The 14930-nt window shown below is 38.7% G+C and overlaps 2 protein-coding genes across 2 annotated transcripts; both read right to left on the bottom strand.

Moving 5' to 3' along the window:
• Positions 1-10518: 10518 nt before the first annotated feature.
• On the bottom strand, positions 10519-12328 carry LOC110737311. The gene is made up of 2 exons (XM_021917671.1): positions 11604-12328; positions 10519-11380 (listed from the first exon to the last, which is right to left on the bottom strand). The coding sequence occupies exons 1-2, from the start codon at positions 12326-12328 to the stop codon at positions 10519-10521; spliced, it is 1587 nt and encodes a 528-aa protein (XP_021773363.1).
• Positions 12329-12811: 483 nt separating this feature from the next.
• LOC110737312 lies at positions 12812-13291 on the bottom strand. Its single transcript, XM_021917672.1, has one exon. It carries the CDS (start codon positions 13289-13291, stop codon positions 12812-12814), a length of 480 nt encoding a protein of 159 aa, XP_021773364.1.
• Positions 13292-14930: the final 1639 nt, after the last annotated feature.

Consider the following 14930-nt stretch of genomic DNA (forward strand, 5'->3'; position numbering starts at 1 on the left):
CTCTTTTCCTTGTTTCTATTTAATTTTCGGAACTTTGACCCTTTTATCATTTTTTGTCATATATTTTTTTAGCGGGTTGAGCTAGGTGGTTGGGTATCTCCTACAGCGGAGATCACGTATACCGATGCTATCGGATCGGTAATTCGTGAGATCCTTACATCAGCGGAGGATGATGAGGGGATACCGTTTGTACCTGATACGGTTGAGTCGGTATGTCGTTTTTGTATTTGTACTTAAACATTTCTATTTATTTTTTGTGTCATATCATTTGTTTACTAACTGTACTTGTATTCTTGGAACAGGTTCCGCGAGAAACCGTGAACGGCATGGTGAGGACTATACGTGCTTTTCGAGCTGCTTATCGGAGAGCCCTCGTGACTTTGTCATGTCGTGATCATCGGATGATTGCCGTAAGTTTTATTTTTTTTCTTTTCAACGAAGTTATTACATTTCATGTATTAATCTTCGTTTTGGATTTTTCCGGATGTGCAGCAACCGTCTAGTAGTCGCCGAGCACCTTGATTCCTTTTGTACACATGTTAATATTTACTTTAAGAAACAGATGTACATATATTTCTTTGCATTGTTGTAGATATGACACATTTGTATATATGTCATTATTATTATTATTATTATTATTATTATTATTATTATTATTATTATTATTATTATTATTATTATTATCATTATTATTATTATTATTATTATTATTATTATTATTATTATTATGATTATTATTATGATTATTATTATTATTATTATTATTATTATTATTATTATTATTATTATTATTATTATTATTATTATTATTATTATTATTATTATTATTATTATTATTATTATTATTGTTGTTGTTGTTGTTGTTGTTTCCATGTGTACGTATTTATTATTATTTTTATTTAAAAAAAGCAAAAAAAAGGGAGGGCAAGGGTTCCCGACTTACCCCCCTCGAAAAAATAACCAAAACTCGAAAAAGGAAGGAGAAAAGAAAGCAAAAAGGAAAAAAAGAGAAAAAAGAGAAAAAAGAAAATAATAATAATAAAAAAATAATAAGGAAGTAAGAAAATAATAAAAAAAATAAGGAAGTAGGAAAGGAAAGGGATACAAAGGGTTAAAAGGCAAGCATATGATTTGTCTTAAGAATTCGTAAAGATTCTGTCATTATGTAAGCTAAAATACGGAAATAAATCTACTTCACATGCTAAAAATCAGGCCAAACGTAGCTCTCTTGAGTGTCCTACTCAAGTAATTATGGGTAGTACTTTTTAAGTTGGTCAAGGTTCGTCACGTTTGAGAACTCATTGCCATCCATGTCAATTAGTTTTGCTGCCCCTTCTGATGGGATGGTTTTGACGATATAAGGTCCGAACCAATTAGGCCTAAATTTGCCTCTTGTATCCAAATTTTTTTTCATTGATGCTTTTAACACCAAGTCTCCTTTTGATGTTTCTGGTCATGACCTTCTTATTAAAATGCCTAGCCATACGGGTTTGATAGCATTGGGTATGATGTAGAGCTTCTAGTCGCTTTTCGTAAAGTAGAATTAGCTCTTCAAACCTTGGTCTAGTCCATTCAACTTCATCGAGTTTACTTTCTAATGCAATGCGTAGAGATGATATCTCTAGCTCTACAGGTTGTACGACATCCATTCCATAAACCAAGGAGAATGGTGTATTTCTTGTTGATGTGCGAATTGACGTGCGATAACCCCAAAGTGAAAAATGGAGCTTGTTAGGCCAATCTTTTTAATTTTCTGTCATTTTCCCGATAATATTGTTTAGGTTTTTATTAGCAGCCTCAACTGCTCCATTTGCTTGAGGTCTATAAGGGGAAGAATGATGGTGTTGAATGCCATATTTTTGTAACAATTCTTCACATTCATCTTGAAAGTGAGTTCCATTGTCACTTATCATCTCACGTGGGACTCCGTATCGACAAATGATATTCCTTTCGATAAAGAGTGCTACATGTTTTGCAGTTAGTTTAGCATATGATTGTGCTTCAACCCACTTCATGAAGTAACCAATTGCTACTAAAATGTATTCATGACCTCCTGTCCTAGGAGGAGTAATTTTACCAATAATATCAATCCCCCATGTAGAGAATGGCCATGGTGAAGTGTAGGTGTAAATTAGAGATGGAGTAATATGTTGTAAATTGGCATAAATTTGGCATTTAGGGCATCTTTTTACATATTGATAACAATCCCTATTCACGTTAGTCCAATAGTAACCCTCTCGCATTATCTTTTGGACTAGCATTTTGCCATTAACATGGGTTCCACAAATGCCTTCGTGGACTATTCTCATAGTTCTTTGGGCATCCTTTTTCCCTACACATAAGAAAGCTCGACACTTAGGTACACTTTTAAGTAACTCGTTGTCTATGAGTACGTATTGGGAAGCCAAGAGTCTTAATGCTCGCATTGCCCTTTTGTCAGCATGAGGAGGATATTCTCCTTTGGTGACGTAATTAAGTATATCCATATACCACGGTTCTTCTTCTTCTTCATCATCTTGGATAACTACATCATCTTCTATAGCTTGAATGTAAGCCGGTTTATGCCTTTTCTCTATAGTTAGAGGAATTTGCTCGATTTCCATTGGAATCCTAACCATTGAGGCTAGTCTTGCCAAGGCAACAACAAATTGGTTTTCTTCTCTAGGTAGATAGGTGTATTCTACCTTTTCCAGCTGATTGGTGAGAGTTTCCAGATAAGTTTGGTAAGGGGCTAGACTTTCACTCCTTACTTTACATCTTTTAGAAATTTGGTTGATGATCAATGAAGAGTCTCCGAATATTTGTAGTTTTTTTTTACTCCCAATGTCAAAGCTGTTTAAAGGCCTACAATGCATGCTTCGTATTCGGCAGCGTTGTTGGTAACGTCAAAATCTAGCTTTATCGAGATTGGAACGTGCTCTTCTTTAAGTGATACTAAGAGTACTCCAACGCCACATCCCTTTTGGTTTGAGGCTCCATCGAAGTATAATGTCCAAGTATCATCTTCTATGACCATCAAGTCTTCGTATGGAAATTCATTGTCATATACCGGCGTCGAACCTTCTATTGGGAAATCCGCTAGGAAGTCCGAGATGACAGATCCTTTGATAGCCTTTTGAGGCATGAATCTTACATCGAACTGGGCTAAATTGACTATTAACCTTGATATGCGCCCATTGACTGTAGACTTTTCGAATAGATACTTAAGTGGATCCATTCGAGAAACTACAAAGACTGTGTGCACAAGCATGTAATGTCTTAGCTTGGTTGTGGCCCACACCAATGCGAGGCATAATTTCTCAAGCAGTGTGTAGTGTACATCATACTCGAGAATCTTTTTTCTTAGATAGTAGATTTCATTTTCTTTACCTTCTACTTCTTGTGCGAGCAAAGCCCCCATGGTCTCCTTGGTGACTGTTAAGTAATGCCTAAGAGGGATCCCTGTAAGTGCTGGTGCTAATACGGGAGGATTTGCGAGATAGGCTTTGATCTTTTCAAAGGCTTTTTAACACTCGTCATCCTATATTACTGGCACATTCTTTTTAAGCTTCTTGAATATTAGTTCGCATATCGTGATTAATTTTGATATGAACCTACTTATATAGTGCAACTGGCTAATAAATCCTCGAATTTGTTTCTCGCTTTTTGGAGGTGGCATTGACATGATCGCCTTGATCATGGTTGGGTCTATATCGATTACTCTAGAGCTTATGACATACCCCAAGAGCTTGCCTAAGGTGACTCTTAAAGCACATTTAGATGGATTCAACCTCATGTTGTATTTTCTTAGCCTTTCGAAAAATTTTCTTAAGGATACTTGATGTCCTGGATGATCTTTTGATTTGACAATCATATCTTCTACATACACTTCAACCTCTTTGTGCATCATGTCATGGAGTAGGGCAGTTGCTGCTCGTTGGTAAGTAGCACCTGCGTTTTTCAACCCGAATGGCATTACCTTGTAATAGTAAGTACCCCATGGTGTAATGAATGTTGTTTTCTCCATGTCTTCTTATGCCATGAGAATTTGATTGTACCCAGTGTATCCGTCCATAAATGGGAGAAGCGCATGATTTGCTGTATTATCTACTAAAATATCGATGTGAGGCAAAGGGAAGTCATCCTTTGGACTTGCCTTATTTCAATCTCGATAGTCGACACACATTCTTACCCTTCCATCCTTCTTCGGAACTGGGACCACGTTGGCTACCCAATCGGGATATTTAGATACCCTGATAAAACCTGCAGTTATTTGTTTTTGAACTTCTTCTTTTATTTTAAGAGCCACGTCAGGTTTCATTCGACGCAACTTTTATTTTACAGGTTTCATTCCTGGAATTAGTGGTATAGTATGTTCAGCTATTAAAGTCCAAAGAGTAGTCCCATGATATTAAAGTTAAACATGGGGGTGCTTTCTCCTTGTGAGTAGGAGTTGGGATCTCATCTAGAAAGTAGCAATCCAGAAATATTTCGAACCCAGGTTGCCTTATGCCATTTACAACGAAAGGTTCGGGAAATTCATAGCATGGATAGTCCTCTCCTTCTCTTATGAACTGTCTATTGAGAGTAAGATGATACTGATCCATTGAGATTGATTTCTTTTGGGTGCGAGCGTTCCTGAGAGCCTTAGACCTTTACTGGGGTCGCTTAAGATCTTCTCGAGTCGGTTCAAAACCAAGTCCGAAAGTATCTAACTTAGGGAGGCCAGGTAATTCCATTTGTTTTGCTATCTCCTTTTTCTTTCCTAGAGTCATTCCAGGAAAGTGCCCCTGTCTCTTGATAATAGAATTTACTGTCATATTAGAGTGGGGGTCGTGACAAAGAGGGGTCCTTTCATCCTCCTCGATTAAGGAGACCTCTTCATTAAAGCCCCACAAGTCTTCATCATCCTCATCGTGCTCCACATCAATGATCAGATTTTCAACAGCTTTAATCCTCATAGGTGAAGCATCGATTGTGATAGGGATTCCTCCAACTATGGATATTACTTGTTGGTAAATATATGAAGGGACGGCCTTGAGGTCATGAAGTCAAGGGCATCCCAACAATAAGTGGAAGAGTTGAAGGAAGCTTTAATATCTACCACTTGGAAGGTAGTGGCATGTTCTATTGCTCCTGCTGTTACATTCATAGTGATTTTTCCAAGACCTTAGCGACGAGTATTTTCGTAGGCTCTTATTCCTTGTGTTGACGGGGTTAAGTCTTCATCCCTTATTCCTAACATCCTTGCAGTTCTGAGTGGACATACATTAATAGTCAATCCGTTGTCTACAAGAGTCATTGGGACGTTCATTCTCTTACAAATCACTGTGAGGTTTAGAGCCTTGTAATGCTTGTCACCTTTTGGAGGTAAATCTTTGTCAGAAAAGGTGATCAAGTTGATAGAACTAAGGAGATCACTCGTAAGGAAGTTAACCAACCCCTCAAGAGTGGTGTTGGAATCGATCCCTATCTTATCCAAGGCATTCATTACCGCCAACCTATGTTCTCGAGACATAGCTAGAAGTTTCCGTACGTTCATTTCAACCTTGGTCTTTTTAAATTGCTTGACAATGTCATTTTCTTCTATAATAGGTATGGGAACTTGTTGCACGGTAAGGATAGGTTGTGTAGATATGGGAGGTTGCATTCTCCCGGATCTTGTGAGGACGTTTATGGGTGAATCCTCTTCATCCCAAAAATCCCCTATTGAATATAACATTGAAGGTGGAGGTTCTTCCATGTCTTTTAGGTAGACGTCTTCATCATCGCTGTCCCAAACCCCAATAATGCTTATTCTTGTTCTTGTGGGATTGGAACTAGCTTCTTATCATCAATCATCTTCTGAATTAAATCTTTGAATTTAAAACAGTTTTCAATGGTATGTTCCCCTGATTGATGGTATGGACAGTAGAACACGTCTGTCCTTTTTAGTGATTCTAATGGTCTCGGTTCGAGAGGTTTGACCTTACCATCATCGGAGAGCATTTTGAAAATTTTAGCATAGGAATTCCCAATTGGAGTATAGAATTTATTACTTTTCTTGGGTGTGTCAATTACTTGGAGATGGAATGCTTTCTTCTTCATGGGTGGAAATTTAGCATACTTGCTCTGAAGTTCCTCTCCTTGTTTCTTTGCTAATTCAATATCTTCACGCAGTAAGTCTATTCCCTCCCACATTGACCATATAAGAATCTGTACTTCTTCCTTGGTTGCTAGTTCTGGTTCAGAAGGAAAGTCATCCATGGCATCGAAAAAGTTTTCCTCCTCTTCTTCGACAGCGTGAATTTCTTCAATAGGTTTGATGAGAGATGAAGGATCAACATGGTTTTCCTCATCAGAGATGGCCAAGGAATCGGAGAAAGGTGCATTGTTGATGCTTGACTTCTTACTTGCAGGGGGCAATGGTAGTTTGTTATTATCAATCAAATCTTGGATTGCTTCCTTAAGCTTCCAACAGTTCTCAGTGAGATGTCCCCTACTTTGGTGATATTTGCAGTGTGCATTGGGGTTCCAATTAGCCGTCCTCTTTTCAACTAGTGGGTCCCCAAATGGTCCAATAGGAGTTATAAGACCTTTTGTATTCAGTCGATCGAATGCGGTGTCATAACTCATACCCATAGGAGTAAAATTCCTCCTAAATGGTTTCTTTTTCCCTTGGTTGTTCATAGCAAGGACTTCACTCAAATTAATGGTGCTAAAATTAATTGAGTGGGTGGTTTTAGAAGAAGAAGGATTGTCGTTCTTCTTGCCTTTCCAGCCACTGTTGGAGCTATTGTTATCAGCTTTTTGTTTAGCAAGGTCGTCTTCAATATTAATCCCAATATCATAGACGGCCTTGAACGTATGAAAGTTTTTTTGATATTTAAGATGCTTGGAGTACCTTTATTGGAGGTGTTTTATAAACAACCTCACAAATTCTTTTTCACTCGGCACTTCAATCATCCTAGCAGAGGTTTTTCTCCATTTCTCGAAGAAAGAAGTGAAACCTTCATTCTCTTTATGTTTAATTATTTTAAGTTCCCTATGATCCGTTTCAACTTGAATATTGCATTTATACCTATCAATGAAAGCGTTCACAATTGATTCCCAAGTAGAGGTTTTCTTTTTGTCAAGAGAAAAGAACCATTATCGGCAAACGGTTTCAAGAGATAAGGAAAATAAAGAACGAAATACTTTTATATCAATACCCTTAATATTCATTATTGTTTCAAAAGCTCTTAAATGAAAGTAAGGGTTATCAGTTGCTTTGAATTTTGGGATGTCGTTGGCATTGAACTTTTGCGGAAGAAGCCTTTTGTCCACCGTAACCCCTTGTGAACTAATGCCCTGAAACCTGTAATCATTAGATATCTTGCTCCAGCTTTCTTGCATGAGCTCCATTTGTTGTTTCTTCAAAGGGTCATTAATTTGGAGGGTTAAGGTCTTTAGTAGTTCAGTAACATCAGCCATTTGCTTCTTGAGCTCATTAACTTCTTCTTCACTCGCCATTGTCTTCTTAGCGTTCCTTTTTCGACCGATTGGTTTGTCAAAAAATTGTACTTGAACGAAAAGGGTGTCTCTGATTAAACGCCCTTCCTTTCTTGACCACGCGCTTTAAATTAAACCATTTTTTTATTTTAATAACTTGACTCAAATCTACTTTGACTTTAAAAGTTTATAAATAAAAAGAAAAAAAAAGCAAAAATAGGGTGTAAATTTTTGGGAATCAAGTATTTGGGTTTAAACAGGTGATTTAATTGGAGGATTAATATCCGACTTACCCCCTTAAAAAAATGACGGAAAACACGTGCATACAAGACTCTCTAGACATGGTCAAAGTGTACATACATATTAGTGTGTGCTTTATTTGTGAGTGCAAGTGGCATGCTTTGACTCTTGTGTAAGACCATGGGACTTAGTGCCTATACTCAATTAAGGACTAAACAAAGGTACTGTTATTAACAAAATAATCGAACTGAATAGCAAATTGTTTAATTAGACTCGTCGTGATGACTCGAGAAAAATGTTGAACTATCGCTAAAGCAGCAGGATTGTCGCCGCACACTGCAGTGCAGCGTGTGGCGCTGCAGTCCAAATTTTTGCGCCATTACGGGAGCATTAATCTGGGACTGCTTTCAATATTTTTACTCTACGGGACATGCCAAAAGTCGTACTAAATTAATTCTGATTAAATTATTAGACTTTAATTACTCTAATTAATTAATTAGGCAAAGTCCTTTTAGCCATTAATTAGTTTATTTAAGGCTTAAACACAAGTCAAACAAACGGTTAGGAAAAACACATAGAGTATGCACAACAAATAATGCACATTTAGTCAAGTAGGCATAATATGATGCAGTGAGTTTGCAACCTAACCATGGCTCTAGTTCTCTAAAGTTCGGGATATGGGTTAGTCAAAGAGGGTCCATGGTTATGGCCAATTTACTAAACTGGGCCCGGTTTGAGCCTTATATGAGGCCCAATGATCTAGGGGAAGGCCTAATATGATTTATCATTCCTAATGCAATTAGGAATGGTTTTAGTCTTCTAGATTCTTCTAGAAGGTTCTTTTCATTCTTAATTCAATTACCATTGATAAATTGACTTTTGTTGACTTTTTAGAGTTTTAATTAAAATCAAAGAGCATTTTTGAGGAAAAGATACGATTTTATCCTCCTGTACGGCAAAATTTATCTGATTTTAGAAAACGCGTCAAAAACAAGATTAGCGCCTAATGCTAGGCATTGGCGCCTGGCTCTAAGCCTGACGCTAGCATTGGCGCTTGGCGCCAGTAGCTGGCGTTGGCGCCAGCTCTGTTTTTCGTGCGCGAATGCTCTGTTTTGTTAATTTTATCTTTTTGGCTGATTTTCTCTATAAATAACGTATTATAAACTCCGTTTTCATTCACCTACAACCAGCTTTCATTCGCAATCATCAATTCTCTCATTCTCTTCTAATCCATCTCTTTCTCTCTCTCCCTTTTTCTAACTTGCTTTTTACATACAAAATTCCGCATTCATTAGATCTAAAAACACCTAGCCATATTCGAAGTTGCCTTCATCCTAGACGTGAAAGGTTTAATTTCTGAGGGTTTGGTCCCAAATCTCTATTTCAATTATTTAATTTAATTATATTTTCCTTGAAGTTACTAACGTGTGTATTTTGTTATTAGAAAGAGGTGCGAGGCATCAAAGTAAGTGCTTTAATGGTTTTATTGATATTATAATATAGAAATCATGCTTAGGTTATTATTATGATATTCCTAGTATCATGTTAGAATGCTTGATGTTTTGAATGACAACAATGATTCCTAGTATCATGTTTAGGGAAAAGGTTATAATATCAAACATGCTTATTATGATTCCTGCGATGCCTTTTATTCTCTTCCTAATATTTATGATTGTTAGTATCAAGTTAGGGTTAAAGATTTGATTTTTATTGCTTAGTGACATGCTAGGGTTTGTTATTAATCTTGTTAGTATCATGCCTAGGATCTTGCTATTATTATTATGCTTTAACATGATTATGTTGATTATGATTGTAATTGTTATAATTGATGACCATGATTATTATTATTAATTATGATTTTGTTATGATGATTATAATTTTATGATTATGATAATTATTATTAATTGATTATTTATTATGTTGCTTGATATTTATTGTTATTGCTTGATCACACGTTTTATGCATGTTTAAAGGGAATTTTGTACTTGTAATAACGCTTAATAAGATAATTAATAATCTTATTTAGGGTTAATTTGATTATAATTTCAAGTGATCGCCAATAATAGTTTTATTTGTGCATTAATATTCAACCAACATAGATAAACAGGTTTAGGGTTAAACCTATTGATTGCATGTTAGTCAGAAAGCGCACATGAATACGAACCCGTATCTTGCTGTAGGGACCTCTACCTCTGTTGGGATTACTGCTTCACATCCGTACACCAACGAGAATGGGGTGTGTCCTATAGCGCCTTTTAGGGTTGTTCTGTTTGTCCATAGTATGTTGGGTAGTTCGTCTGCCTATTTCCCTTTTGCTCCTTCCAGCCTTTTCTTCATGTTACCTATGAGGACTTTATTGCTTGACTCTGCCTGTCCATTTGCTTGTGGGTACCTAGGTGTAGACGTGATGAGGGAGATGTTCCATTCCTTACAGAACTTCGTATTCTTATTGCTGATGAATTGGGATCCATTGTCTGTAATGATCTCTGCTGGTACCCCGAATCTACTTAGGATGTTTCTTTTTATAAACGATATGACGTGCTTATCCTTGATTTCCTTGTATGCTTCTGCTTCGATCCATTTTGAAAAGTAGTCTGTCGTTGCTAAGAAGTATATTCTTTGCCCTGATGATGGAGGAAGTTTTACTATATCCATTCCCCACTTCATGAATGGACAAGGTGTCAGTGTTTGATGTAGCTCTTCTGATGGCCTATGTGTCAAGGGTGCGTGCTTCTGGCATGCTAGGAATCTCATGGCGAATTCTGCTGCATCCTTTCTCATGCTGGGCCAGTAGTATCCCATTCTAAGTGCTCTGTTGGTTAAATCCCTTCATCTAGAATGATTTCCGCACTCCCCACTGTGTAAAGACTGTAAGACCTGTTGCGCTTCCTTTACTTCTAGGCATCGTAAGAAGGGGCATGCTACAGATTTCTTAAAGAGTACATTGCAGATTAGGCAGTACTTAGAAGCTTTTTGAGCAAGTGCTTGAGCTGCTACTTTCCCTGTTGGTTTCGTCATGTCCAAGAGGTATTCTTTTAGTGGTGTTGTCCAGCTGTTGCCTTCTTTTACTGTAGGGTTTTCTTGCACTTTGTAGACGCTCACAGTCGATTCTTTCTCTATGGCTGGAGAGAGTACGTGCACTAGGGGGATAGCTCCGAATTCTTCCGGGTTGATGTTTGATCCCAAGTTAGCTAGGGCGTCTGCTTCAGTGTTCAAGTTTCTAGGTACTTGATCTATCTTGAATTCCTTGAACTCTTTAATGAGCTTCTTTGTGACTTCCAGGTAGGCTATCATCCTGGCATCCTTTGTTGCATATTCTCCGTTGACTTGATTTACCATGAGTAAGGAGTCCGAAATTACCTCTAGATGTTGTATCTTCATGTCTTTTGCAACGGTTAATCTTGTGATTAGCGCTTCATATTCAGCTTCATTGTTGGTGGCTTTGAAGTTGCACCTTATTGCTTGTGCTATCTTGTCTCCTTCGGGTGATGTCAGTACTATTCCTAGGCCTACTCTGCGTATGTTTGCTGCGCCATCTGTATGGAGTATCCACTTTTGTGTAGCTTTTGGTTCCTGTAGTGCCAATACTTCCTTTTGTGCTTCTTCCTCAAGAGTTGGGCTGAAGTCTACTACGAAGTCTGCCAAGGCTTGTGATTTGATTGTTGTCCTAGGCTCGTATTGTATATCGTACCTGCTCAGATGTTAGGCCCATTTCTCCATCCTTCCTGACATTTTGGCTTTCTCATGATAGCTTTGATGGGATAGTTGGTGCGTACTTGTATGGAGTGGCTTTCAAAGTATGGGCGTAACTTCACTGAAGCAGTAACTAAGGCTAAAATGATCTTCTCTAATGACGCATACCTTGTTTCCGCAGTGAGTAGGGTTTTGCTTACGTAGTAGATTGGGAATTGCACCTTGTCTTCTTCTCTTGTGAGGACTCCACTGATCGTCCCTTCAGACACTGCGAGGTATAGCTGGAGTGGATCTCCTTCCTTAGCTTAGAGAGAATTAATGAGTTAGCTAAGTATTCTTTTAGCTTCTGAAATGCTTCGTCGTGCTCCTGCTCCCATTTGAATTCCTTATTTTTCTTCAATACTTCGTAAAAGGCTCTGTTCTTGTCTGAAGATTTTGAAATGAACCTATTCAATGCTGCGATTTTCCCTGTTAAGCTCTGTACTTCCTTCTTCGACTTTGGTCGCTCTAGGTCTAGGATGGCTTTGACTTGGTCTGGGCTGGCTTCTATTCCTCTTTGCGTAACCATGTATCCCAGGAACTTTCCTGACTGTACTCCAAATGTGCATATTGTGGGGTTCAACTTCATGCCGTACTGCTTCAGGATGGCAAATGCTTCTCTAAGATCTCTGACGTGATCTTCTGCCTTTTTGGACATTACTACCATGTCGTCTATGTAGACCTCTATTGTATTCCCTATTTGCTCTTCAAACATCTTGTTCACCAACCATTGATATGTTGCTCCTGCATTCTTCAATCCAAAAGGCATTACTTTGTACCAGTATATTCCTTGACTAGTAATGAAAGCGGTTTTCTCTTGGTCATCCTTGTGCATGAGGATTTGATTGTATCCACTGTACGCGTCCATGAAGGATAGTAGTTCATGCCCTGTTGTGGCGTCTACCATGGCATCAATATAAGGTAGAGGGAACGGATCTTTTGGCCATGCCTTGTTGATATCTGTGAAGTCTATACAGATGCGCCATTTTTCGTTCTTCTTCCTGACTACTACTACGTTAGCAAGCCATTATGGTTACTTTACTTCTCTGATCTTTCCAGTCTTCAATAGGTTCTGGATTTCCTCATTAAAAATCTTGTTCCTTTCTGGCGCAAATTTCCTTTTCTTCTGCTTTACTGGTGTATGTAGGGGATCTACATTCAGCTTGTGAGTAATTACGTTTGGAGAGATGCCTTTCATGTCTTCATGGGTCCAAGCGAATACATCTTTTTCCTCTTCTAAAAAGTCATATATTTGTTGTCTGAGTTCTGACTTCAATTCTGATCCTATTCTGACCTTTTGGTCTGGATGTTTAGGGTTCAACTAGACTTCTGTAGCTTCTTGTTCCTCTGCTATGCTTAACTTTTCTTGGCCCAGCTGACCCTCTGATTGCTATGCTGAACTCTTTTCTACAGATGTTGCTTTTAGTGCGATCTTGTAACATTCCTTGGCTTCCCTAGGATCTCCTCTGATTTCTTGAATACCCCATCTAGTAGGAAACTTAATGACCTGATGGTATGTAGAGGGAATGGCCTTCATCTCATGTATCCAGGGTCTGCCTAAGATCATATTGTACGAAGATAGAGTGTCAATCACTAGGAACTTGACCTGTAGGTTGATTCCTTTTGCGTACGTGGCCAATGTAATCTCTCTACTTGTCTTCTTGGTTTCCCCACTGAATCCCACTAACATTGTTGACTTTTTGACGATGTTCTTTTCGTCTATGTTCATATGTTTCAGTGTGTCAAGCATGATGATGTTTGCAGAGCTTCCATTGTCCACTAGGATTCGCTTGATTATGCAGTTTCCAACTGGGAGTGAAATCACTAGGCCGTTATGATGGCCTTCTACTACATCGCTTTCTTCAAACATGATGGGAATGTCTATCTTGGATTTCTCCCTCTTGTCAGTTGATCCTTATTACTCTCCTTTGCATGCCGCTTTGTTGTAGAATACGTTAAACCACATACTTCTGATCCTCCTTATATGAAACAAATGGTTTTGACAATTAGAGGCGGAGGTGGAGGACCTCCTTGCTTAGATTCTCTTTCCCTCCCTGAAGCTTTAGATTTATCTGACATGAGTTCTTTAAGGTAGCCCTTTTTAGCAGGTATACAACTTCCTTTCTGAGCGCGACACATTCATCATTAGTGTGACCGATATCTGAATGGAAATCACACCATCTGGACAGATCTTTCTTCTCTCCAGGTCTGTCACTCTTCCTGGGCCATTGCATAGTATCTCCCATCTTATTTAGGGTCCTTATTACTCCTGCAGGGTTAACATTGAAGCAATACTCATGTAACTTAGGTGGGAGTTCGGGATCTTCCCTCCAATCAGAAAATTCTTCTTTGACAGCATTTACTGATCCCTCATCAAAGCGGGAACGCTGATACGACTTGAATTGATGATCCCTTCTAGGAAAATTGTTGTTCCTTCTTGACTGGCGATCTGGTTCGGGAGTCTTTCTTGCATACGCATCTTCCTCAAATTTGACTTGAGCCATAGCTTTGGCTTGCACATCTTCAAAGGTTGCACAGGGATATTTGGTCAACTCCTTGTAGAGATCACTATGGTCTTGCAATCCTCTTCTGAATGCTTCGATTGTTGTGGGAGCATCACACTTATGTATTCCAATCTTCTCCCTGTTGAACATGTTAAGATAATCTCTCAAGGATTCACCATGTCTCTGCACAACGCGGTACAGATCTGAAGAATGCTTTTTGATTTTTCTGCTGCTAGAAAACTGGACCTTGAATTGGTTCACCATTCCTGCAAAAGATCGAATTGTCCCATTATCTAAATTAATGAACCAAGTTAGAGTTGGACCTGATAACGTGGCTCCAAAGCCTTTGCACATGATAGCCTCTCTGATGTCTCTAGGGATTGAGCTTGTCATCATCTTCTTCTTGTAAAGGGATACATGCTCATCAGGATCCGTCGTTCCATCATACATGGTCATATTGGCCGTGCTGAACCTCTTTAGCACCTCTACCATGCCGATCTCTTCTGAGAATGGGGATTCTATATAGCCATCTGCCGCCTCTTCTTCCATGGGTTTCGGCATTCCAGGAATTTTGACGATTTTGGCCTCGATTGTCTTGAGGTATTCCTTGACCATCTTTTCTACTTTTCCCTCTTCGGCTCCTTCCTGACTGTCCTTCTTGGGGGTTCCTGCTTCCAAAAACTCTAGATCCAGGGTTGCCTCCCTGTTGTTAGATCCTTTTTCCTTGTTAGGGGTGTGAAAGGTTCCGGACATGTGGAGCTGCATGGCTATACTTTCGGTGCTCTTTCTGGTGTTAACGGTTTTAGATGCAACTGATTGTATTTGGCTGCGAAGGGCTTCATTTTGTTTGTTAAGGCTGGTGAGTTTGGCTTAAGTTTGGACCTTTTGAGCCAGCAACGTTTCAATTTGGCTTTTCTGCTGGTCTAAATTTTGGCGCAATGCGTTCATTCCTTCATTAATTTCGGCAATAGTAAAGGGTACTGGTTGCCCTGTCATGGTGTTTTT

Source organism: Chenopodium quinoa, unplaced genomic scaffold (assembly GCF_001683475.1).
Source record: "Chenopodium quinoa cultivar QQ74 unplaced genomic scaffold, ASM168347v1, whole genome shotgun sequence".
NCBI lineage: Eukaryota > Viridiplantae > Streptophyta > Magnoliopsida > Caryophyllales > Amaranthaceae > Chenopodium > Chenopodium quinoa.